The following is a 27,691-nucleotide window of genomic DNA, read 5'->3' on the forward strand; positions in this document are numbered from 1 at the left end:
ATAAATCTACTTCAGAATAAAGTGCCGCACATGCAGCGGAGAGGGAATAAATCTTGATAATAAAATATTAAAAAACCAAAGAGTCGTCCAGAAAGGAGGCAATTATTTATTACATAAATCCTTGGAGACCACAGGCTGAGGTAAATCTAATGGCTGTGGCACTACAGCTTTATTAGAAGTGTACTTATATGGCAACTTCATCTTAAACATTTTAATGTCCACCTAGAAATGTGCGGCGCGATGTCACACTTAAGACTGCACGGTTTAGTTTTAATTATGATATAGACGATGATATAGACGATGATATAGACGACGATATAGACGACGATATAGAAAAATCGTGAACACTGATTTATATATTGAGAGTTGCCACTTTTGAAAATTACGTCTGACAATGTACTTATGACACCCTGATGCTTCAAGAAACTTTTAACATCGTCTGTTGGAAATCGTTTCAGGTGTAGAGTCAAGCATTGTCTAGAACTTTGCATCACGTATTAAAAAACCCATGCACGACAGCAAAGGGAAGGGAAAATTTGGCTGTATTTTATAAGCCCCAACCCTAATTTACAACATGTATATGATATTCAATAAATTCAACATATTTGTTGATTCTATTTGTACATCCCTCCAAGACTCATCAGCTTGTCAACGATCATTAGCATTCTCAAAAACAGACCAATTGAATGCACAACCTTGACTCGCGTTTCATGATAGGGAATAAAAGGAATATTATTATTATTATGCACACCCTATCGCCATTCCATACAGTTGCCTGGACTAAATCGAATTGATTGAACTGCAAACTTATAATAAAAACTAGGCAAATTCTAAGAAGTTTTGTGTTCCTCCTCCTCCAAAGAGCTACAGACAACTTCTAGCGTCAGCTCGGTGTACATCACGAAACCACGTACCTTGCAGACAACCAGTTTGCCCGAGCGTTTGTAATATCCGTACTCCATTTGTTTTGCGGTAAGTTTGCCAGAGCTGTACTTTGTCCTCAAGTCCCCGGTGGTCAGGTCGGGATGGTTGCAAATTTTTAGCATCTTTATTAGACCTGAACATAGGCAGTATGCTGTCTGAATACTTTACTAGTCTGACTAAAAACTGTTACGTACCAATTTTGGCCAAAAGCCTAATAAAATGGCTGGTGAGTGTGGATTAAGCATTGCAGTGAGTAGACAACTCCTTCCTAGTGTGTGACAACTCCATTTATCATGATGAGTGAATATTCTGACAAGGGTATTAAAGCGCCTAACCCTTAATAGATCTTCTAATCAGGTGATGTTAGACAGAGAAAATCTTAAAGAAAGGTCTATATCACTTTACATCTAGTAATTGACTAGATATAAATCAAACAACTAAAAGAGACACATATGATCAACGTTTCCTTTTAGCTGTTCAGCAATTAAACAATAGATTGTCAACTCTAGACGTTGGTTGCTCTCTGATCAGCTACTGAGCCTTCGGTAGCAGCATTTGGACAATCAGTGACAATGACACTCGCAATACCGTTGATAATATCATTGTACAAACAGTCACAAGTTGTATAAAGAGAAGATTCCTGTAACGATAGTTTGTGGAAAAAGGTAGCGGAGAGTGCAGCAGAGAACAGAGGAAAGTGAGTACATGTGAAGTTTTACCAGGAAATACAAGAAGTCTTCCTCTCAGGATCGCTTCCACCTCACCGGAGCCAAGGTACTCTTGATAGACCGCCCTTTGCTCCTGAGACAGCCGACAGAACAGCACCTGCGAGGTGCCACACCGTATCAGTAATACCGAAAATCTATTATTTCATGAAACGATACTTATCAAGAGGATCGCTCAGCAACAAATGTTAAGAGGATGAGGGTCCAAGCACTTGTTGACACTTGTCAGCACAGATCACCACTACTGTGACACATTCAATCACTTCCACAACCTAGATATATTACAACACACGCGAAGCACACTACTTTGTGTATCTAGTAGCTCTTTCGCGATGGAAAGCCATTCAAATGACTCGCCCAAGTACCTAATCCAAACGAAGCAGTTAGTATCTTTTCACTAAATTTACAGCATTAAATCGTGGTCTCCAAAGTTTTCATTTCCCCCTTAAGGATGGATAAAAAGAAACATTGTAAACAGTGAGCTATTCTTCAATAGTTGTCCTTTGACCTATTACATCCTTTGACCTATATACCTATCTTCAATAGTGATCCTTTGACACTTCCCTATTAGTAAATGGGGTTTGGCGTTTGACGTCAATAAACCAAATTGACCTAATTAGTAAAACTGCGAAAACAAAAGTGTTTTTTTTTGCAGTCAATTTTACTAAACTAGAAAAAAGTATTAAATATGGCCTCTGTACCTCAAATGCATCGATTATTGTGTAGAATTTTCTACTGATTTCAAAAAAACATTGCATTGAGGCTCTAGCACAACAGCTCCAGCTTCTACAGCAAAAATACTGAGTGTACATCAGCAGGAAGGTTTTCAACAAAAATTAATTCTGTGGTAACCAACAAAATAATTCCTTAGTAAAAGACTGTTCTAGAAAGGGTGATATCCTTAGTGTAAGTTTTCCTTAAGCCTTTGCTCCGAAGCTTTGCCAATGAGAGAAAGTTACGGCCTCTCAACAATAAGAATGAGATCAAGTTATGAACCTGTTCGCTTTTGCTGGGCAGCATGAGCTGTTTGGCATTAACATCTGCCTTCATCCTCCTGATAAGGTAAGGGCTGATGGACTCCCTGAGCACGCAAGCACACTTGTATGCAGTGAGCACCTGTGTCTGCAACGAATACCTTGCTTATCATACACAGTCATATGTATAGTGACAGCTACAGCGAGAGGCCATCACTGAACTTCAGAAGTAAACTGTATTTAGTGTATATTTAATTCTTTTGCGACCAAATTAATTTTTTTACCGAGACAATTACATATACGGTAAAACCTATTATTTGACAAGAGCACATATAAATTGTCACAATTGTCACAACACTATTGTTTCTTTGCATGACCTGACCTTTCAGGTTAGGCTAAAGAAACTTGCTACCAAGGTTACTACTGAGCTTGTCCTAGTCTGACAAGTCGGATGATTATTACGGCGAAAATACGATAATCATTCTCAGTAGTAGGGGAGAAGTGGGTAATGTGGACAGCTGGGTAATGTGGACAGTTAAATTATTAGCTAAAGTTTATAACCAATTCCACTTGTTTCATATTATAAAACCTTTCCTTTTCCTGTTAGAAGAAGCCACATGCTAATTTGGAAGTCTCTATCCATCATACATCAATCTGTAAGCATTTTAATATTTATCATACAAATAGTAATTATTAATTGAATTTTACTACCTGGGTTACATAGCGTGAATGTTGTTGGAACTTTTGGGGCAATATATACACAAACAAATCATATTGTGCTGTTTATCTCTATTGATTGTCAGAAGGCAACTCCTGACTATGACTGAGGTTTATCAACATTTGTAATAATATATAAGATGGGGTAATGTGGACATGTCCACATTACCCTTATGCCATGTCCAAATTACTCTGTGCTGCAAGGCATAACATGTATGATATAAACCGCTTAATTTGCTAGTTTCAATGTTAAGTCTAAATTGTTACTACTACTACTAGGCTTACTAGTAAATTTACTAGTATACATGCATGTAAATTTCTTAGTCCAACAATTATTTGCCAATAACTACGAATGCAAAAGTGAATGTTGTTTTGCACCATCTATTGATTGTGATTAGTAGACGCGAGTTCTTTTAAATGTTGTAATTAGAAAATGAATGTTAAATTAATAACCTTAATTTAATTAAAACTATTGCCTCTGAAGAGTTGCAAGTAGACTTTTACTGGCACAGAAGTTTTTCAAGCCAGACCTACTAGATTGTAAATATGTGAGCCGCCGGCTCGAATTAGTCTTACCTAAACCGCTGTCGCAGGGAAATACCGAAAGAACCAGAAGAGGACTCATATTTGGTTTTAAGCCATCAGCATTCAATTTAAGATAGACATAATTTGTTATATCAACAACACTAAAAGACAATCTGAGTTATTACCATGACTTATTAGAATTGTCTTATATTGCCAGATTTGATTATTCTTGTACAGTTTACGCTAAATTGGATCTAACCAAATGCATATATTACTTGTAGTCATTTAAATATCTGAGAAATTTTTACTTTTAATGACAAAAAATGACATGTTCACGTTACCCAGTGCCCCTGTCCACATTACCCACCGATGGTAGGTAATGTGGACAATCTTGTGGTTTACGATATGGTGGATTCTGGAAAAACTATTGCTTGTATTACAAAACATGCAATTAAGAAAAGAGAGCCAACAAACTCTGCAAGCTAAAGATATAATTTAGAGTATTCCAAAGTGAATATAATAGTGGTAACTGTAACGAAAAGAAAAACTGTCCACATTACCCACTTCTCCCCTACTATTGTTCAATAAAAATCATACAAAGGCCATGGATCTAAAATTAGTGAAACCTTCATATCTGTAATGTGTCTGATACGATTTGTCATTGCTAAGAAGAAATTGCAATAAAAAATAAAGCTTTTCCAAAGCGAAACTACTCTCAGGATTGGTTGTAAACATATTTTCTATTGGCTTAACGCATGCGGATAATTGTTTCCTTTCATTCAAGTACAGATACGATAGGCTGATTAATTACCTACTAATCAAATAAGCTTTCTATGACAGAGCCTAACAAAGTTGCGTCATGCGGCTCTTGGTCATATGCAAACGCTTTGCCAAGCCGTAGTAAAGCTACTATGAGGCTCGTGGTAGCGAAAAAGTTGATAACAATTTACAGGAGCTAACATGGGCTAGACTAAACTTTAGAATCAGCACAAATGAGTGGGCTAATGAGAGGAATCGTCAGTTGTCTTCCCAACCTTAAGAAAGCTCATCAAAGACTCCGAGAGACAATATAGAGTATGTCGAATAATAGTCATTATTATGTCACTCTGACAACAAAATTCAAGAATTTCACATACCTGACTAGCATTTGCATAGCCACCTTGTGTGATAGGAACTGCAAAATGTTCCATAAAATCAGGGAGCATTCCAAGCTTCCCGGGAAAAACAAAGTCGTAAAGTGACCAGAGCTCTTTAAGATTGTTCTGTATCGGTGAGCCAGAGAGGATAACTCTATGGACAGTCCTAAAAGAGATAAAGAAGTGATAACTTTATTGCCAGCCTTACAAGAGACTCGAGGATAACTTTAGTACTAAGTTCTAACTCTACCAAAAGAGGGGATAACTCTACAAAGTGCTACAGGAAACCAAAATTCTATTGAGTTTTACAAAAAAAATTAGGAGGGCGGAATTTAATACTTTACCATAAAACAAACAGCCGAAATCATTTTATGGACAGATCAGCAAAAAAGCAAATAGAGAGGATACCTCTATGTACATTCCTGTAGGCTTCAAAAATGGAGGGTAATTCTATGAACAATTCTAAAAGTCATCCAACAGGACAATTCTATGAAATCTTAACACACTCAAAAGGAGAATGCTGCTACAAACAGCCTACAACAGACCAAAAGTAGAAAACTCCATACAGTCCTACAAGAATTAAAAGGAAAGCTAATTTAATGATGAGTCTGCAAGCCATAAAAGTGTCACTAAAGGCTGGTAAGCACTGTATAGCTGTATGTCAATGTTACTCCTACAATACATCGATGATCGTCTATGATAACATCGTTCATACTATCACAAACACACTTGTGTTTACATCCGCAGCATGACGTTGTCATTATACGATGCAGTAGCGGAAACGATGAAATGCTAGCCCAGCAGCAACGATCGTGAAAGAAAACATAGGTCAAGCAATCCACAACATCCAACCACCATCACCGAAGTGGTACGTATTGCACAGGCTGCCATGAATGCTCTTCCAACTATTGGAAAAGTTTGGCAGCTGCAAACTTTCCCGACGTACTCGCTTTGCCTCGTCGATGCCTTCAGTATATCGCCCGCATAGTCGATGAATAATTGCCGAGAGAACAATTCCCATATACTGCGATATAGCATAAACCAATGCCTTCAGTCAACTAATCCCAAGAATATGTGAGTAACTCTGGTAAACTCACATCTCTAGAAAGAATGTATTCACATTTAAACTAACAGCATCAAGCCTGCACACATTAATTCCGCGAATATACGCCTGAATATAGTGTCGTCTTAGGAACACCATAATAACAACGCAGTAAACTGAAAGCTAGATATACTTTCCACTGTGATTTTCGCAGGTGCTATTATATATTCATTAAATAGTTTCATCAAAACACATTGCAAACCTCAAATGCTTTTGCCGTAGTATTAGATATCAATTAAAACAGTTGTCTAATATAATACGCTTTTAATGAAAATAATGGATAACAAATTAAAATGAATCAGATGTATATCATACCTAACAAATGCTTTTGTTAATTTTCTTCCAGAAGTGTAAAAACCAAAATGATGGCCTGAGTTTATTGCTAAGTTGTAACTTATAAAATGAGCGATAATCTATCTCAGTATCACCATAGAACTTAAATGTTGAGAGACTGTAGCTGACTTCTAAGCCTCCGACTAGAGTCATCGTTCCGATAGTGAAGATAATTACAGCAATATCAGGTTTTTAGATAGAAACAGTGTAAAGGCGTAAAGCCGCGACATGATATTAAACGACTAGCACTCAACTGATGTGAATAAAACATAAATTTAAACCAAATATTGCTAGAGTGTGCCCAAGTCATTTACCAAAGAAAAATACTATTGGTTCACTGATATAACTCAACATCCCTTACAGATTCATTGTAAAACAAACTTCATCTAAGAATGCAACGAATAAAAGAAGACAACTCCATGAATGACTGTAAAACTTACTTGAGTCTTTTGACAGCCACCGTGATCTGTGCCTCAGGATTGCGTATTTTATGTCCCTCATCAAGGATGATATACTGCCACTTGTGACCGACAAGTAGTTCCTGGTGGTTGAGAAAGGTCGAGTATGATGTGAGGACAACTCCCTGTGCCCCTACTAAGCTCGCAATTAGATTTCTTGCAGACATGGAGGAGGAACCTGGAAGCATAACGTGATAAATAACTCGGTCTGATATTATACACCGAGTCTGATATTATACACCAAGTCTGATATTGTATACTTAGTCTGAAAATGTACAAAAAGCCTGATATTGAACACCATGTCTGATATTGTATACCAAGTCTGATATTGTACACCAAGTCTGATATTGTACACCAAGTCTGATATTGTACATCAAGTCTGATACTGTACACCATGTCTGATACTGTACACCATGTCTGATACTGTACACCATGTCTGATACTGTATACCAAGTCTGATATTGTACACCATGTCTGATACTGTATACCAAGTCTGATATTGTACATCAAGTCTGATACTGTACACCATGTCTGATACTGTACACCATGTCTGATACTGTACACCATGTCTGATACTGTATACCAAGTCTGATATTGTACACCATGTCTGATACTGTATACCAAGTCTGATATTGTACACCAAGTCTGATATTGTACACCATGTCTGATATTGTACACCATGTCTGATACTGTATACCAAGTCTGATATTGTACACCAAGTCTGATATTGTACACCATGTCTGATACTGTATACCAAGTCTGATATTGTACAAAAAGTCTGATATTGTATACCAAAACTGATACTGTATACTAAGTCTGATTATTAATTGCTCACACTCAGATCAGTTTATCCATCTTTAATGTTTCAAGGTGACTCAGACCCAGAGATTAAACACTCCACGGCTGATAGAATTCTCAAAGTTCTCTTTATTATTACAAACTAGGTGAATGTCCGACGTTGCCCGAGCAATAAAAAGGTATTTACGAACAAAACTTATGTTATTTAACATATAACAACATTTACTATTCTAACTTCTAAACTTCATTTCATGAGAAAAGTGTTTTTATGCAGTTCAAATAAACTAAAAAAATAAACAATGAGTACACGGAAGTGTGTGTATAAAAAAGGTTACTGTTGCAGCAAAGCTTGTTGTTGTTATGATAGGGCAGATCATACATTTAAACCTCTCTACTAGTGCTGCACGATATAATTCGATGTGACGATATATTTCAGGGGATGATTTTATATTTGGTCAGTTTTCAAGCCGATATGAATATGGAAGCCAATATTTTATCAAAATATCGGCTTATTTTATTTTGCAAAACTGGAGTTGTCTATTTTCTCTATTGTAAAGAGGTGACAACTCCTGTTTTTCCACCGATATTAACCAATATCTTTTCATATCCAACACTATATTGAAAGAAGACAACTCCAATGTTCGATATTCGATCTAGTTAAAAACCAAATAATCAAATGCATATGCAAAGATATCGTGCAGCACTACTCTCCACCATGAACTGATTAGTTCACTGGTTATGCAGGCTTTTTACTTGAGTGCACAATACTTTACGATTGCATGAGTTTCTTTCGTGTTCTAATGTGGCTATTGTAAAGGAACCATATAAATAGAGGTTCGAATGAATCATCAGTCTGTACTGGTGGCTCTACAATAGAGATGCCTACATCACACCAGGCTTAACTTCTACAGCTTATATTAACACAACAGTCGTATTCCAAGTTTTGATGGATGACGCTGGTATCTCTCGATATTAATATAAACATTAAAATTTACTCTCAGAATGTTTGGTCGAATACTTTGTCTGACCGAACGGAGAGAGAATGTAGGGGCAAGTCCTACTCCAGAGAATACTATTGCCCATGTGAAAAACATTGAGCATTCCGTTTTTCTTATAACTAATTACGAACAACACTAAAGTTCGAGAGAGCGTGCATTGTATTTCTTTCATGCATTGTGCAAGGAATTTTAATGAATAAAATATCGGCATCTTCGTTTTTCCCGACTGCCAAATTTGAATTTCGAGATAAATTTTTATTGATATCGTATGGCAAAAGACACATTATGAGGGCGAAAAAAACATCGTGTTCCACATCGCAAGGCAAAAATATCGTATAACAGAGTCGTAGCCCGTGTAATAAAAAGTGCACATTACATTTAGCGGGTGCCGAAAAGGATATGCAGTGCATGGTAAGAACGGCTTAGTCTTGTGGTTACACTCACTTGTCAGTAGTCTTGTGGTTACACTCGCTTGTCAATAGTCTTGTGGTTACACTCGCTTGTCAGTAGTCTTGTGGTTACACTCGCTTGTCAGTAGTCTTGGGGTTACACTCGCTTGTCAGTAGTCTTGTGGTTACACTCGCTTGTCAGCGGTCTTGTGGTTACCCTCGCTTGTCAGTAGTCTTGGGGTTACACTCGCTTGTCAGCAGTCTTGGGGCTACCCTCGCTTGTCAGTAGTCTTGTGGTTACACTCGCTTGTCAGCAGTCTTGTGATTACACTCGCTTGTCAGTAGTCTCGGGGTTACACTCGCTTGTCAGTAGTCTTGGGGTTACACTCGCTTGTCAGTAGTCTTGGGGTTACACTCGCTTGTCAGTAGTCTTGTGGTTACACTCGCTTGTCAGTAGTCTTGTGGTTACACTCGCTTGTCAGTAGTCTTGTGGTTACACTCGCTTGTCAGTAGTCCTGTGGTTACACTCGCTTGTCAGCAGTCTTGTGGTTACCCTCGCTTGTCAGTAGACTTGTGATTATAATGTTGCGAGTTCAAAACAAGTACGAAGGTGATTTTTAATGTTATAACTTTATCGCAATAACTGGACATACAAATGACAGACAAACACTGGGATTAATATGTACAGTAAGCGCTCCTCCGACGTAAATAACCCGTTCCAGGAACGTTTACATTATAAGAACAGTAAAATACATTCTCTTCAAACTCTTTCTTTTGGGCATACAAAGAGGAAAAACTTGCCTTTTTTTAATTTGCGGGCTGTGCTGTAATTGCAGCATTATTAGTTTGCACAGACAACTTTTCTCCTTTTTATGATCAATCTCACTGGTTTTTATAGACCAAGATTTCGGTAATTCCGCAATAAGTTGATAGGGAGCGCACATCTTCAACGTCCACTTACAACGATTAGTTTATTTATCTAAACAGCAATGTGTATTCTTTAAAGTAAAACTAATAACAAATATTTTGTATGCCTGCAAGAAAGCAAAACAACAAAGTATTTTACAAAAAAGGATTCTATCTGTTCGTTGTCTATCTGTATGTTATATACAGATAGACCCCTATAATAGGGGTCAAGGTTAGGATGATACCAATACCCACGTCATTTTTTTCAACAAGTGTGGCAAGATAAACTAACAGTCAAATCAAACTTGATAACTCGCCCGACTTAACACTTTACGTTATACGTTATATTTCACATAAATTGTTTAGGTTATGTGGAATTTACATTATAGGAGGTATACGTTATAGGAGTGTCTACTGTACGTTATAGGAGCGTCTACTGTACGTTATAGGAGTGTCTACTGTACGTTATAGGAGTGTCCATTGTACGTTATAGGAGTGTCTACTGTACGTTATAGGAGCGTCTACTGTACGTTATAGGAGTGTCTACTGTACATTATAGGAGCGTCTACTGTACGTTATAGGAGCGTCTACTGTACGTTATAGGAGTGTCTACTGTACGTTATAGGAGTGTCTACTGTACGTTATAGGAGTGTCTACTGTACGTTATAGGAGTGTCTACTGTACGTTATAGGAGTGTCTACTGTATAGATAAACAATTATAAAAATGAACGTCAAAGATATCTACAATAAGTTTCATCTTCCTTCAATCTTCTGTTAAAGTAAGTTGGACAACACCTTTGCAAGTGTGTTTCGATATTCAACCATTTTATTAATAAATATATACAACTATGCACATGTCTGTACACGTCCATTCAGTATATTGATGGCAATACAAATATTGTCAGTCTCTTGCTTTTAATGAAATTTAAAAACTAATATATGGAGCTGCTTCTTTTTAAGAAGTTCAGTGTATATTAATTAGCAGTTTGACTACAGACTAATCATTAATATAATATGCACAATTATTAATATTGTGTTTAAAACTTCTATCAAACTATGAATAGTCAGGTTAGAAATGTCATTCTAACCCAATCACAATTATCTGTACTTTTGTCGATGAGAGTAACAGGCCTATACTTTCCGCTGCGCGCAACTCACCTGTCGAATGGAGTATAGCCACTCTGATTGGTGGATACCACTTATGAAACTCCTTAACCCATTGGTGCATTACTGTAACAGGGGCGACAATCACTGTTGGTCCTGACAGAAGAATAGACCAGCATCACATACAACTGCAAGATGGTTGAGACAATGTCATCGCAAGGATGTTCACATTACTGGTGCTTAACAGCTAGCAGCAACACCTTGCCATGAGCAGACAACTCATTTATGAGGTTTATCTCATGTACATGTATATTATAGCCGCTTTTCATGTTTACACGAATATGCCAATTTACACCCTGCCGTTCTCTTGTCTAGCCAATCCAACATCAGTGGGAGAAAGTAGCCCAAGCTATATGTGCTAAAACTGATTTTGCACATAAAAATAGCGCTGAAACTTTGCCTAAAGTTTTAGCGCTAAGTCTATTAGTGAACACAGCCTGTTCATAAAAGGTGGTATCACCCCTTTAAAGCTACAATGAATAATATTGTGTGAACAACACTTCTATGAACAGCGCTAGGCGGTCAGCCAAAATAATGACCTCGCCAGTGTGCAAAACCTAAAGCTCTCGCATCAATGTACTATAAAAATGCTTTACAAAATTGCAATAAAATGTTTTTATTTCTACGGCTGCAGAAAAGTCTTCAATTTAAGAGGCTTGTTCCAATCATAAACAGTGTACAAAACATCATCGAGAAATCTGATAATTGTCAGCAAAGTCTTTAGTAAACAAATATCAGACGAGATCAATCATGATCTCACAAAATGACTTGGAGAGACTCAAAAGAACTAAAGTTGTCTCCACTCCATCTCATTTATCAACTATAATAGTCGACTATACCAACACCAATATGTGGATAATAGCTCCCTCGTGGCATAAAAAAATCTCTTACCTAGCCCTTTAAACCTTGGTGGAGCCTTGTCCACAAGTTTGCTGTGATGGAGGGCAGCGAGAAACACAACTATCTGTATTGTCTTTCCCAATCCCATTTCATCACCGAGAATTCCTCCAACTTGTTGACAGTGCAGCTCCCATAGCCATTTTACACCTACATATGAAAGTTTATTCACCTCAACACAAGCCATAGCTGTCTATGCAGGGAACGCATAGCAGTCACAGCTGTATATGCAGGAATACATAGTAAAGCGAAAGATTAACTTTAATCAGCAACTTACAACTACTTCAGGAACTGTTTGTTTCAGTAAGACATACCTATATCAGTGCAGTATATCAGTTTTTAGTGATTGCTGTTTTCGAGTAAGAGCGATTACACAGCTTTCAGAGAAATCAAATTTAAAAGAAGAGTTGTCTATTGTAATGCAACCATAGAAATTAGTATGGCTGACAATTTAGTCACTTGTTTAATATAACATAATTATGTGGCTGATTCTCATCTGCCATTTGAAAGTTTTGCGAGGAGTCAGAACCTGATACATGATACTTAACCTTACACAGTGCGAGGTCAAGGATAAGTAAAGGTCAAGGATAAGTAAAGGTCAAGGATAAGTAAAGGTCAAGGATAAGTAAAGGTCAAGGATAAGACATGCATTCTTAAGAAGCAATCTTGTAATTTTCTAGTGAAAATACAAGGAGACAAGTACAAATATCTGATATATTCACCATAGACCTATTAACTATACTATATATATAGTATAGTTAATAGTATAGCTAATAGGTCTATGATATTAACCTTGAATTTTGATAACGTAAAAAAATGCACGATATTTTTGTAAATAAGAATATTATACTGCTTATAACTATAAGCAGTATAATATTCTTATTTACAAATACTCTTATTCTCTCTATTAAGAGTTAACTCTATTGCTAGCCGCAATAGAGTTAACTCGTAATAGAGCGTGATTGCGTTCACCCGCGAATAAATTAGTCCGCGAATATGCATGAAAAAGGCAATTTGCGCGAAACTGAACTCCACGAATAAATTAATCCTGTAGGGTAAATACTTAGGCGATCGATAGGTGCACGTGTTAAAGCGTCAGTCCACCAATTGAATGACAGAAGTAGGAGTATCATCAAAGGTTATTTTCTATCGTAACTTTGAACCCTGGGTACAGATAGACGATGATGGGGTAGTACATGTATTGCTTTTTTATAGTAAAAATATGTTTTTTCTGCTTTATTGTAGGGGTATAAAATATTTGTTATGAGTTTTCCTTTGCAGAATAGACTTTGCTGTTTAGAAAACATAAGCAAAACGTAAATAAAAATCAAAGATGTGTGCTCCCCATCAACTTATTGTAAAATTACCGCAATCATGGTCCATAAAACCAGTGAAATTGATCAGAAAAATGAGAAAAGTTGTCCGTGAAAACCAATAATACTGCAGTTACAATACAGCCCACAAACTAAAAAGTTAAGGCTAGTTTTTTCTTTTTGTGACCAAAGGGGTGAGTTTGGAAGATCTTGAAACAGATTAGGCAATTTACATGTATTTTATTGTTCGTATAACATAAAATCCCTATAACATAAACGTTCCTAGAATAGACTACTTACTGTGTAGAAGCGCCTACTGTACTCAATTCATTCTACACCAGTTAGACTTGACACCATGTCTACCTACCAGTTTTCTGATACTTGTGACACCATGTCTACCTACCAGTTTTCTGATACTTGTGACACCATGTCTACCTACCAGTTTTCTGATACTTGTGACACCATGTCTACCTACCAGTTTTCTGATACTTGTACAGAGCCTTCCAGAGGTTGTTCGGTACTTTTAGCCCTCCATCAAAAAGAAAGTCTCGGCCAGATTCCGGAAGTAACTTGGAAGCATGCTCTGCTAACCTAAAGCAAAGTAGTTCTGTGAAACTAGTTATGTTCGACATGAAATGGATGACAGACGATAAGAATGCCTTGTCAGCGTCCCCAGCAATCCATCTTTGGTGAGTACAAAACGATCATCATATTTTATCGGTGCCAAAATATTGCACCGGTAAACTTACCGTAAAACCTTTAATTGAGCGCCACCTCTATTTGAACGCCAGCTCCATTTGACCGCCACTACGAGACAAGAGTTAAAAATATAGCGCCACCTTCTATTTGAACGGCACTTTGACAATCTTGAATCTTTATGAACCCATAATATCAAGTTACATGTATTAGTAGAAAAATTTCCACAAAATCGCATTATTAATGAACCGTTTACATCAATAACAATAAATTCTCTCATTGCCAACTTCAAAGCTTTTCGCTTTTTTCCCTTAAAGTTTTGAAAGGAATTCCATAGAAATAATTAATAACTGTCTCAGGCTAACAGTAGTTCCTTGTTTAACGGGGGTTTAATACTTCGAAGTATATGAAGAACGGTTCGCATTTACGATGGTAGATGTAAACGACTAGTTTACATCTACGACTAGTAGATGTAAACTAGTCGACTAGTTTTAGGTCAAAGGGTACGTTTAGCTAGTATAACTTCAACGCATTGCATTTGTGCTAAATGCCACGCATAATAGTTTTGCTCAGCCAAATAATAGTTTGGTCGCTAATACGACTAGTTCAGCAGTGCAGAAAAGTTGCGGTCAGAAGACATTGTGGTAAGTATTGGACAACCCGAAGATGTTCGTTCCACCAAAAGCAACAATCAGAATGCAACTATTCGAGCAAGCGATGCAAATATTTTTGTTTTAAAAACGTTGATTTTTGTTTCTGCATGTAATACAAATATTGTTCGTTTGTGTCACTTGTTTATGAATATATATTTGTTGCAATTGATAGATTATCATTATATACCTTATAAATTTGCCGATGCACAGCACATTATTTATTAGGATCATTGTGGCAATCTGATTTTATAATTGATCGACACTCGTAACTCCTCTTCTCTTGCACATAAAAAAAACTAGTTTTGGTTGCTAACTGTAGCAAACAGATCAATGAGTGCAATGAGCTTTTATGCAACACTGTTAAATATAGATATAAAATAAAAATATGTGTTAAAATTTAGAAAGAAACAAAAATTGAAAGCTCTGACAAATTGCAAAGCTGGACACAAGCTATAATATCATCGCAGGTTGATTGCAAGCAATAGATATCAACTGTTAGAGATATTTCTCAGTTTCTCAATGCATATTTATTAAAAGATCTTTGATAAGTTGGAGGTAAGTTAAAATACTTATTGCATCCAAAAGGTTTAATACTGCTCAACCGTGGAAAGTGGGCAAAATATTGCCAACATTCGCTTTACCCGTAAAAGAGCTAAATTTATCTTCCCAAAATTCTGACGAGCCATTTGAAAAATACACCACCAGCCTCTATTTGAACGCCACCTCCAATTGGTCGATACTATAGAGGAAGGGTTGAAAAATAGAACGCCATGGCATTCAATTAGAGGTTTTACGGTAAGTGTAGAAATACTATTCCTGTATTATTATATTAAAATTATATTATACATATTAACAATATAATATAATATATTTTATTAAAATTATATTGCAATTAATTATTATTGATGAACGTTGAATAAAAACAAGATTAATAAATGAAATATCATTAATAAGCCAATATAAAACTGAATTAAAATTAAAACTTGGAAGGCAACGAATGATGAAATAGCAGAGCTTTATGATAGATGTTAAACAAGGAAATACGTAAGATATAGAAAGCATGCTTAATCTCGGCTGATCCTATGAACAACAGTGAAATACTGTATACACGTTGTTGGAGCTGTAAATACCTCTTGCCATAAACATTAAATGATGAAAGTAAAGCAAGTTACCTATTCCCCTAATTTAACCTATCTCTTTGATTAATTCCATGAGGATAGCTCTAACAGTAAGTGACTATAGGATTATGAAGACGGCATCAACAATAAATGACTATAGAAATCTGAGGAAATCCGCAATAAATGATATAAAAATTTGAGAACAACTTCTACAATCAGTGGTTATAAGACCCTGAAGACGACATCTACAATAAGTGATTGTAATCAGAGCGCGTGGAAAAAATGCTCACCTTTTTTCGTACACTTTTAAATCGCCATCATCTTTGCATTTTGCAATGCGAGTCAAAACGACTGAGTCTTCATCAGAATCATCATTGTTTGTACAAAAAGTTTTGCTTCGTTTTGACAAGCTTTTGCCTTTTGCTGATGGAGCTTTTCGCTTGACGACCCTTGAAAGGTCTTCAGCAGATTGCATTGCAACCTCTTTTAAGCATACATGTAGAAGGGTATGCACAAAGGAAATAGCAACGGAGTAAACAATTGCTATTATTCCGACAAACTAGAACTGTTTCTTTCAGTTATCAGTTTGCTTTTATTAAAAATAATGTAATCAGATTCGCGTAGTTTTAGTACCGCGAGTAACTATACATTCTAGCTCAGTCAGCATGAGAAATATCGATGTTGCTTCGCTACCTGTGAAACATTCATAAATATGTAATGCTACAAATCGTAGTTGCGTACCTGCATGAGCTACGTTAAAAACCAGGGCCAACTTATGTAAGTTGAAGTCTAATTACGAACTCGACGATATTTCATTTTCTGCAATCGAGCTACCAATTATCCATAGAACTATTTGTAACGCTGTGATATCGTCGTTCGGCTTTTGTTGAAGCGTATGCGTAGAACTGTGCAGACGCAGGCAAAAACGCTCTTACACATTGAAAACTAATGCTTTGTGTGTTCGCTGATACATTTACGCGAGCCACATTTCTGGTCCGTTGCATCAGCATCTCCCATTCATCCGGATCACCTGAAGCGTACCTTAATTAGTGGATCGCCGTTTTGTGCTTCAAACTTCCGCAGTAGTGTAGAGCTAGAGCTGTGAGGTATATTACGAAGTGTTGTTTGTGGCATATGGCGAAATACTGAGGGAATTAAGCATTATTGTCTTGTTTAGTCATTTATCTTGTAGGCGATTTGGGTTACAGAGATTACGCCTACAAGAGGATTCGGCTACAAGAGGTTTCGCCTACACTTCCTGGAGGTTACGTCTACACTTCCTGGAGGTTACGTCTACACTTCCTGGAGATTACGTCTCCAGTTATGGAAATGGTGCATACCATTGATTGTTGAAGAAAAAATGTAAGAAAAATGGTAAAAAGTAATGCAATAATAGTGTTTTCACTTAACATTGATTGAAAAAAACATACTATTGATTAAAGTCATCTATCAATCAGAACGAAAATCGTGGAAGTGTAAAATAAAAACAATTTAATATCTCCTTTCCTTTCTTGGCTTTCTTTATGATTACTACCACTGCTACTATTACTACTGGTGGCTGTTCGGAGCCACAAGAACGCTAAGATGTGTGCTTAAAATCTCAAAACTTTGGTAGATGCTTTGAGTCTGATAAAATCATCACCACCTTAGGGTGGTAGTACCATTCGTTGTACTACGAATTAGTATTTATTGATAGTTTGTAATTAATTAATAGTCTGCAACTAACGGTGAACTAGTATTAATAATTTGATATATTGGGCATTGGTCTGTCTGCTTATAGTAATTTAATAGTCAAACGAGTGTGGGTAAATGAATGAGACAAAATAATATGATTATTTGCGAATAAATAACAAAAAAATAAATAGTTGTTTTATAACTAAATTGTTCCATTCTTCTGGTCACTTTTAATGTTTTACGCATTGCTTTGTTTTAGCTTGCTTTGTAAAACATTGTTTTAGCAATGTCTTATGCATTGCTAATATATACAGAGTAGTAGTAATATTATATCTTTGGTATATTATACCATATACATAATATATATTACATATAATTATGTAGTGGTTTTATTATTTTGTGTTGCAAGCAAGGTTGATTGATCGAAAGGTTGAATCATGAGTTAAAACTGTTTGTCTTGGGATGGCTAATTGTGATAAGTAACATTACATTAAAAATTTCATCCTCTGAGCACTACAATTAGTCTAAAACTGTAAATTATGAAACGCCAATACCGTGTAGCAGGCTGTACGCTACCATTTTCCATGTATGTAGCTTTGTACGCAACATCTAAATTACAAGTCCCAAGTAGCGAATGGGACCAATGTCAATAATGGTATATTGATATTGGTCCTGATCAATAAGTCAATATCACCACCCAGAATTTTACTAAAAACATTATGACAAAGTTTAACTCATCTGTCTTTCAAGGTTTCAAAATAATTAATTTCTCATAGTTGAAGAAAACTAACTCTGCTTTTTTGTCTATACAAAAATCTCAGTGCAGCGTTTTGAGTTCACTTTAGTAAAGTAATATCCTTTGTAAGGTAAAGGTCCCAAACCATGCAGCCATACTCAGGACCAGGTCTAACTCGTGAAGTATCAGCTATCTTTCTTGTCTTTTGGTCTGCATCTTTCAGAACCATTGTCAGCATGCCGATTAATTGCTCTTCCTCGGATTCAATTTTAAAAATATGTTGATTAAATTTCAGATCATTCTGCAACTCTACCGCAAAACAAGGATTAGAAGTCACACTTCGAAGATGGTGATCATATAAGATGAGAAAGTTATTTGTATTCATCGGCAAAGACGACTTGCCAATAGAGAGATGGTAATACTTTTGTGGATTAAATTTCATGTGCCAAATTTTGGCTCAAGATTCAAGAGAACATAAATCTTGTTGCAGCATGGTAGCTTTGTCTTGTGTAGCTGTTGAGGCTTTGTGTTATCAGCTAAGTTGTCAGTTCATCTTCGGCCACTTTTTTGGCACTCACATGGAGTCCCTTAATACCTCGTCTCTTAGCCTACCAAGCATCATTTTATGCAATATGTAGCAGGCACAAAAATAGCTCTAGACTCTCTCAACAAGCGGTTTGGGAGTTGTCTGTTAGAGTTTTGCTGTTGTTGAACACACGACTCCTTTCTTAAAGCTAGTCTAAACAGGCTAAACTAGCTCATACAATGATTAGCAGGGCTTTTGGCTCACAAAAATGAAGCAAAAGTTTAATCATTATATTACTGTTTGAACATTTTAGAATATTTTACCTATAACCTAGCTTAAGTTGATTTGTTCTGTATCTTGCACAAATCTTGCAAAATCTTGCATTTGTTCTCTGTGCAAATTTTCTTATCCGCTCACTGTTGGGTTTCTGATGTATCGAGGTAGAGAAAGTAAATTGCATTATCATACTTTCTAATATTCTCAAAAAACATATTGCTTTTTCATGACCTTCTACTCTACTTTGTAGAACATTGAAAGTCGATTGAGAAAGAATGATGACAGTCAGAAGATAGGGTGATATGACGATACATACGTTATTGAACAAATACTAGTACAAGTACAGATACTACCATTTTAAGATGTATCACTGACATGATGGTGCTTATATGTGATTAATGAGAAAATGGAGCAAACAAATCTGTAACTGGATGTTTGTATTTTTTTGCAGAATAAATCCTAAACTTATAATCTATCTATTGATTCAATTGATGAAATAGGAAAACTTCAGCAAGTAAAAATACTGCAAGAATGTGTACTTAACATATGAACTGTTGTGTGTACAAAAGTAGCCCAATTCCTCCAAATTATACAAAAGTGAGTAATTTTGTATAAGTCTAAATGATATTCACTTCGAAATAGTCTTTTAATGTATGCTTATTATATAGCAAAGCTAAAGAGAAGGAGCAGTTATAGTAGCCATGCAAGGAGATTGAGAAATGGGTTTTTACTTCATTTCAAAGATATTTATTACAGCATTACAATGTGGTTGAAGCTATGGCCACTTTAGCATAATTTTATCAAACGTGCTTAATTGTTTTGTGGTACTTTTGTTAATTTAGAGTTGGCTCCTTTATATGTCATATTTTTTCTTTCTAAAACAATATTGTTTAGTAAATAATTTCTTTTTTATCAAAGTGAAATAACAGGTTATATGCAGAAAAATCAAATTTTATGGGAGCCTTCTTTTGCTCATTTATGATGGATGACACTATTGTAAATCATATAACTTGTATTTGTAATTTACTCTGTATATATGCATATGTATCCAAGGGTGATCTCAACCGGCTGTGAGGGAGGCTCCATGTAAAAGTGAAACATAATGGTATGCAATAGGAGATGAAAAACAACTCCAAAGTTATGAAATGATATATTGACCAACAACCATTGATCACTTTTAGTGATAGGCTGCTGATAACATAGAAATACTCAGTTATTGACATGTGTCTGTATGTATAAGAGTAACAACTTCAAAAATACATACGCTTGTTTTTTGCTTAATAATTCAATAAAAATGTGGTTTTAACTTCAATAACACGGTGTGTTGCAAATAAACGACTGTTAAATCACCATGGTTCCCAATAATCAACTCGAATTAAATTTATATATTTGCAAGGATTTGATATATGGATGATTATAGGATTTGATATAAAAAATAATTTACATAATAAAATACATCAACACACGTTCATAACATGCATTCATCGTGCCATTCGTAATTTTCTGCATCACAATTCACAGAATTAAAGTAGGGGCAATATCCTAGATCGTAGGCATAGTCTATCAGCTTGTAGACGTAATCTCCTGTAGGCAAAATCACTTGTAGACGTAATCTCCTGTAGGCAAAATCACTTGTAGGCGTAATCTCTGGCACCCGGCGATTTCCCTTAGTCTGTTTTTGCTAATTTGTTGTTGTCGCCTGATTAATGCAGGTAATTTGTTTTGCCGTACATAGGTTTTATTATTTCATATCATCTCCATCGAGGTTTTGTCAACACTTACCCAAAAATGAACGCTTCCATACATTTGGAGACAATAGCAAATTAGTTGCTCTCTGTTGAACCCTAATAGTTAATAGTCAACTTTGTTATGTGTGGTTGTGGAGAAATTATGTTATGCATAACTTATCCGTTTTCACACACAACATTAGTGTTGAATTGCTTGCCGTATTATTCTATTTTGACTATGTTTAGTTTGTGCACTTTGGCTTAGTTTGTGGGAACTAATTCGATTATTACTGGTTCAGGTACAAGTGAAGGTGTTAAGCTGTTGTAAGCAATACTGATATTTACCAGACAAAAGTACTTCTTTATTCTATAAGTAGAACATTTAAAATGCGCAACTAACAAAATTCTGAAACAATAATATTAACGACAAAAGGTTAGAGGAGCTAATAAAAGTTGCATCCTTACTCGAACGGTCATCCATGATTGTTTGCTTAGTCTCGTATGGTTGTGAGTTTTGACAGTCAAACAAGAGTTGTGAAAGTCTATATGTAGAAAGTGTTGGCAGTTGAGATAGTGGTGTAGAAGAGGCTCAGCTGATGAAGGAGAATGGGACTCCATAGGCAGGGGAGAGAGAGAGGCTCCTCCGCAGGCAAAGGGTAGAGCGTCCAAGGAAATCTTCAGGAAGAGAGAAAGAGTGAGTTAGAGATGGAGATAGAGATGCTGAGTCATTGAAGCTGTTCACTTTTATAGATGTCTGGCAGGTGGGATAGTTAGCAAGTTGGTGTAGGCTGAGTGTTAAGGCTCAATGCTTTCTGTCAGGCGTGTGAAGATATCTTGTTTGCATAAGTCTTCAGCTGATGTTGATGAACGTGATGTTGGCATGTAGGATGGAGCTGGTGACTTACTCCTGGTATATAGGTCATGTTTGACAGGGGTGGCAGATCTGTATGTGACTCATTTGACTCGTATCTAATGTTTCTCTGGTGGCTTTTTGATAATGGTGGTTGGTAGGTTTAATTGCTTCGACTTCCCTTTGGCATGTTTTCCATGTGGTGCTGACGCAATTTCGATGGTTCATTCCTCCAATTTTGAAGTTTCTAGTTTACTTTGACATTTTCTAATTATCGAATCTTTTGAGGTCTTTGGGCGTCTTGCTGCTTGTACGTATTTTATGGTCATCCTGTGGTCTGGCTGCATTCCCTATCGGTATGTTGTTTTTGCAGTATTTCCATACAACAACTGAAATCTGTTAAAAGGTGATCTCCGGGTGCAGCGTAATTGCTCGTAAAATTGTTCCCATCATGTGTTTGAGTTTTTAAATGAATTAGATACTCGAAAATGTGTGATCCTTAAGAACTATCAGTTGAACTCCGAGTTTGCCCTCGTTTAAATCAACACGTTTAAATTTAACAAGTTTAAATCAAGATTTATTTATAATTAGATTACTTTTTTGTTTGCGATGCAAATGATGCAAAGGTTGATGTTGTGTTCAATTTCAACGAGGTTAAAAACGGTGTCAAAAGGTTGACTTGCAACAGGGTGTCAAAAACAGGGTGTCAAAAGTATGTCCTGCAATAAAAAAAACACTTGGTCGTGGTTCCTACAATGGGATGTCATAATTATCATTTAGCCTTGGGTCGTCGATCCCTTTCGCTGCCATTGAGGCTGCTCTTTTCTGTGACAATCGGTGCTCTTAAACCCAGAGAGCGCTAATAATAAACTAGCTTTCTAGATAATCAACAATGCCCGGGGATCCTGCTAACGCCCGACCAATACAAACACATGTTCTGGGTTAATAGATTTCGGGTGATTGTTAGAGTTTACTTTTTCATCCTTTCGTTCATTTTAAACATTTATAGTCATTATTATCACATCGTTTTATATGATGGCATTGTTTTCTCATACAGAAATTATTAATAGCATGATTAATAACTAATTAGTAATTAAATATCAAAAAGAAAAAAATATAAAAATTACAATATTTATATTATATTCGAATAAATTACAGTATATGGAAAATAGAAAACAGGTGTATTGGACTGTCAAATTAATCACTTTGTGTATGATACTAGCTTATAGTCAGATTAAGTTATTTACAGTAGGCTTCTCTATTTTGAACTATCCCGGAGTGCAGTGAGTCAACCCCAACGATTGATTTAATTCAATTGACTTCTACAACAAAATGAAAGGTTGACTTGCAACAAAATTCACATTACAGTTATTTGGTATCAAAAGATTCACCATGTCTTACTCTGTTGTGTTGTAAGTGCCAAATATGTGGAAATGTGATTACAAGCTCTTAAAAGCCCAAAAACGAAAAGCCGCCGTAGATTGGAATCTCTTTATTTCGATGACGTAGCCACGAAATTTGGTTATCGTCTTGTCACGTATGTTCTCACGTGAATTGAAAGGCCAATACAAAGCTCAATATAAAACTTATTGTAGTACTAGTTTATGACAAACACTTCGGGTTTTACCGAAGACCCCGTGTCAAATATAGATGCTCGCTACTTTACAGTTTTGTTTCGGCCTGGTCTAATCGGCAAGTCGTAATCTGATCATGTGACCCAATACTTCGAAAATAATTTCTGCAGCACTTTTCGATTATCACAAGTGACCAACAGGCTCGTCATGATTATCAGACAATGATATGGACTCCTTCAAGCTAAGGCTAAAAAATTAAACGAATTTTTACGGTAAGTTATAAGATATCAGTGCTAAGTGACAGAATTACGATGACGATAAAATAGACGCGTAAGAACAATAGACATAGTTTTATTGAATGCGTGAATTATATTTGTGAAAACATTTCGACGAATAAGGTTGCAAGAAAGTGTAAACAGAAACCATCTCTCACAACTACATCAAATTTGAGCCGTTTTGTTTTGGAAGGGGATTCCAAACTACGGCGGTCTCGTGTGGCTGCGATTTTCTGTTCGTTTTTGAGCTTTTAAGAGCTTGTAATCACCTTTCCACATATTTTGCACCTACAACACAACAGAGTAAGACATGGTGAATCTTTTCATATCAAATAACGGTAATGTGAATTTTGTTGCAAGTCAACCTTTAAGCTGCCCCCATGTGAATTGTGTTCTATTTCATACGTTTGACTATTACCTGACTGTGTATTGTGAGTTTCTATTCATCAGCTCCAAGTCTCAAGTGCTGCACCTGCGTGCCTGCCCAGCCTACTTTCGTGTCCGATATTAGTACATATTCACAAATAGTACGAGTTTTATGTCAAGCGTCTTCCACAATATTTTGCAATTATTTGATTGAAATGTTATTAAAAATAATTACTGAAGTTATTACATTGAATGTTTCAAAATGATAAGCTTGGTTCGCTGCCTTATAACTGACCCAGTTTATGGCTTGCACTGGAAATTTTCTCCAAAAGTATAAACCTGTGTTATTGTGCTGTGTTATATTCAATAACCCAATTCTATTGGGTATATATTGCAGTATGCTGAACCAAGTTTGGGTCCTGAAAGTTGTAGTTCATTGCATTAGTTTCCTCCCTATTTAGCCATTTTACTTGATAAAGTTTTGTATTGCATATTTCATTAAACTTGAAAGTTCAATGAGATTTTTATTAAACATCTCATTGCAAATAAAATCCCATTCAAAATTTCCTATATATATCTCGTTGAGGTTTATTGATTCGGGTTGTATTAACCATTGTATTTATGATTATTACAGGTTTACTTGCAACAAAATTCACATTACAGTTATTTAGAATCAAAAGATTCACTATGTCTTATTCTGCCGTGTTCTAGGTGCAAATTATGTGGAAATGTGATTACAAGCTTTTAAATGCTCAAACACGAACAGTTAATCGCAGCCATCACGAAACTGCCGTAGATTAGAATCCCTTCCCAAAACGGCTCAAATAGGTCGTAGCTGAACAAGATGGCTTCTGTTTACACTTTCATGCAACCTCATTCGTCGAAATATTTTCACAAATATACTTCACGCATTCAATAAAACCATGTCTGTAATTGTCCTTACGCGCGTCTATTTCATCATCATCATTGTAATGCTGTCATTTGAGCACTGATATCTCAAAACCTACTGTAAAAATTCGTTTAGTTTTTTAACCTTAGCTCGGACGAGTGCATATCATCCTCTGATAAACATGACGAACCTGTTGGTCACCATTGATAGTCAAAAAATGTTGCAGAAATCACTCGCGCTATTTGGCAAGAAGTATGGGTCACATGATCAGATTACGACTGGATGATTAGACCAGGTTGAAACGAAACTAAAGTAGGGAGCATCTATATTTGATATAGGCTTTTCGGTATAACCCGAAGTGTTTGTCATAAACTAGTGCTACGAGACGTTTCATATTGAGCCTTTTATTGGCCTTTAATTTCATGTGATAACATCACGTGTCAAAACAATAACCACAATGTTTGCCATATGTCATCGAAATAAAGAGATTCCAAACTACGACGTTTTTATGATGGCTGCGATTAACTGTTCATTTTTTAGTTTCTAAGAGCTAGTAATCACATTTCCACATATTTTGCGCATACAACACAGCAGAGTAAGACATGATGAATCTTTTGATACCAAATAACTGTAATGCGAATTTTATTCCTCGTCAACCTTTAAACAATAGCATGATGTTGAACCTCAGCAACTTCTCCATGGTGGACAGTCTAGTATAGTTAATAGGTCTATGATTATAGTAATCAGTCTAGTATAATTAATAGGTCTATGATTATAGTAGTCAGTCTAGTATAGTTAATAGGTCTATGATTATAGTAGTCAGTCTAGTATAGTTAATAGGTCTATGATTATAGTAGTCAGTCTAGTCCAGTTGATAGGTCTATGATTATAGTAGTCAGTCTAGTATAGTTAATAGGTCTATGATTATAGTAGTCAGTCTATTATAGTTAATAGGTCTATGATTATAGTAGACAATCTAGTATAGTTAGCAGGTCTATGATTATAGTAGTCAGTCTAGTATAGTTAATAGGTCTATGATTATAGTAGACCGTCTAGTATAGTTAATAGGTCTATTATTATAGTAGTCAGTCTAGTATAGTTAATAGGTCTATGATTATAGTAGACAGTCTAGTATAGTTAATAGGTCTATAATTATAGTAGACAGTCTAGTATAGTTAATACGTCTATTATTATAGTAGTCAGTCTAGTATAGTTAATAGGTCTATGATTATAGTAGACAGTCTAGTATAGTTAATAGGTCTATGATTATAGTAGTCAGTAGTGCAGCTTGAAGGGAACAAGTTTTTCAAAGATTCAGCCATTAGATCCGCTAGATAAAAAAACAGCTTGTTACAGGTTTTAACAATGCTAGCATTCTTTTTGAGATAAGAGGATCATTGACATTGAGTGAGTTGTACATTGGGCGAGTTGCACATTTCAACTGTTTGTTGATACATACACTCGTACCTCGACATACGAGCTTGATGTAAATCGTATTGAGCTCATATGTCAATTTACTGGCGTCTCAAAGTAGGTATATTTACATGTATATACGCAGTGCATCCTTGGGATACAATGTTGATCGGTTCCAAGGCTGGCATCGTATGGTGAAAAAATCTTATGTAGGGGTATAGAAACCATTGTAATTATACAATGCAAAATAAAAATGGTAAAAATTGTCCAAAATTTTATAAAAATGCTGTGCATATTGAAAATTAGTAACGAAATAGTATGTTAACTTTTGTAGCTATAGTTACCTTCAGTAACGGCATTGTATTAAGCGCACCTAGTGATTATGATCTGCAATACTGTAAAATGCAACATCATAATGTGTGTACCAAGTGCAGCACGTATAACATAAACTTTCAGTTCACTCCAAATAAGTTTAGCTTACCAAACTCACACTTGAAACTAAGTTTTATTACGTTTTTCAACTATTTTACTGAATTTCAATTTTATATCACAAAAATTTTATTCTTAATCAGTTGCTGTCTTCACTTTCACATTTAGCGGGTTTGGTTAAAACCTTTTTCAACATAATTCAACGAGAAAGGCAGAGCGATGCAGTTATCGAAAGCGACCTCTCGCACACTTGACCATTTAATGACCATCAAAAAGAAAAATGAAATTTTATTTACTGTACACTACATAAAAACCTTTGGAATAACGTGACTTGAACTGGTACATGTAGCGAGTAGAGCAGAGAAAAGACAAAGATGTATCAATGTTAATTATGTTACAGTACACTTAGATTGCTGTACACTTAGAAAATAAATTTAATACGTAATGAAATGGAATTTTGTGGCAGGCTAAAAGAAGTTGTCTAATCCTGTCAAATTTTTTCGACTGGTTTTAAAAGAAAAAGTTTAACACTTTAGGGTCATGAAAAGCAGAAATGGCCAGGAAGACACAGCTTTCCTGCTGGTGCAGAGAGTGCTCTAAGAAATCAAGCTAACTTGGGGCAATGTAGAAAATAGCTTACTTGATCACTTATTGAGGATGATGCTGGCTGGTTCAGTGAATATGTTGGTGCAATGCAGAAAGTTGCTAGCGAGCTAACGCTTATAAAAGGATCCAGAGAAGATTTTACAATAGTTTGTCTTGTTTGAAATGTGCACAATAATCAATGTAACCACACATGCAGAAGTTTGTACGTATTTATACCCTAGAAGGCAGAGCTTTAGCAAGTTCTAGAAGGCAATGTGAATGCGTCAACTATCTTGAGTAGCTAGTTATATATGAGTTACATACATATGATGATTTTTATTTACGTAGTAGAAAACAGGCCCGCCTGCAAAGTCACGATTAAACAAGAAAATAAAACAAAATGAAATAAATAAAACATGAAATAAAATATAACATGAAGTGAATAAAACATGAAAAACACGCCACACAAAGAAGGTAGATCAATGATATACATTATACAAACATTGTACAGTATCGTTTTATGTACCAGTCCACACCAGTAAATT

At 35.9% G+C, this 27,691-nt stretch overlaps 2 protein-coding genes and 1 long non-coding RNA gene across 4 annotated transcripts in view; 2 read left to right on the forward strand and 1 right to left on the reverse strand.

Annotated features, from left to right (window-relative positions):
* Window positions 1-16,409, reverse strand: part of LOC137406084 (DNA excision repair protein ERCC-6-like) — a 44,772-nt gene extending 28,363 nt beyond the window's left edge. The window contains exons 1-9 of one of the 2 annotated variants that reach the window (XM_068092607.1): window positions 16,117-16,409; window positions 13,835-13,950; window positions 12,041-12,196; window positions 11,144-11,245; window positions 6,877-7,072; window positions 5,002-5,167; window positions 2,646-2,771; window positions 1,644-1,749; window positions 915-1,057 (exon numbers count right to left, since the gene is read on the reverse strand). In XM_068092607.1, the coding sequence (XP_067948708.1) occupies window positions 915-1,057; window positions 1,644-1,749; window positions 2,646-2,771; window positions 5,002-5,167; window positions 6,877-7,072; window positions 11,144-11,245; window positions 12,041-12,196; window positions 13,835-13,950; window positions 16,117-16,301 (1,296 nt within the window). In that variant the 5' untranslated portion in view covers window positions 16,302-16,409. The remainder of the gene's footprint in view (window positions 1-914; window positions 1,058-1,643; window positions 1,750-2,645; window positions 2,772-5,001; window positions 5,168-6,876; window positions 7,073-11,143; window positions 11,246-12,040; window positions 12,197-13,834; window positions 13,951-16,116) is intronic. The other variant, XM_068092608.1, reaches the window with a different exon arrangement.
* Window positions 16,410-16,823: 414 nt separating this feature from the next.
* The window catches only part of LOC137407347 (leucine--tRNA ligase, cytoplasmic-like), a 68,693-nt gene continuing 57,825 nt past the window's right edge, over window positions 16,824-27,691 (forward strand). Inside the window, exon 1 of the mRNA XM_068093972.1 lies at window positions 16,824-16,932. The gene's annotated coding sequence lies outside the window, so the exon portion shown is untranslated. The remainder of the gene's footprint in view (window positions 16,933-27,691) is intronic.
* LOC137406503 (uncharacterized) lies at window positions 17,048-19,513 on the forward strand. The gene is made up of 3 exons (XR_010979887.1): window positions 17,048-17,188; window positions 18,532-18,651; window positions 19,289-19,513. It is a non-coding gene; the product is annotated as an uncharacterized lncRNA (long non-coding RNA).

The sequence above is a fragment of the Watersipora subatra genome, chromosome 10 (genome assembly GCF_963576615.1).
Source record: "Watersipora subatra chromosome 10, tzWatSuba1.1, whole genome shotgun sequence".
In the NCBI taxonomy this organism is placed as follows: domain Eukaryota; kingdom Metazoa; phylum Bryozoa; class Gymnolaemata; order Cheilostomatida; family Watersiporidae; genus Watersipora; species Watersipora subatra.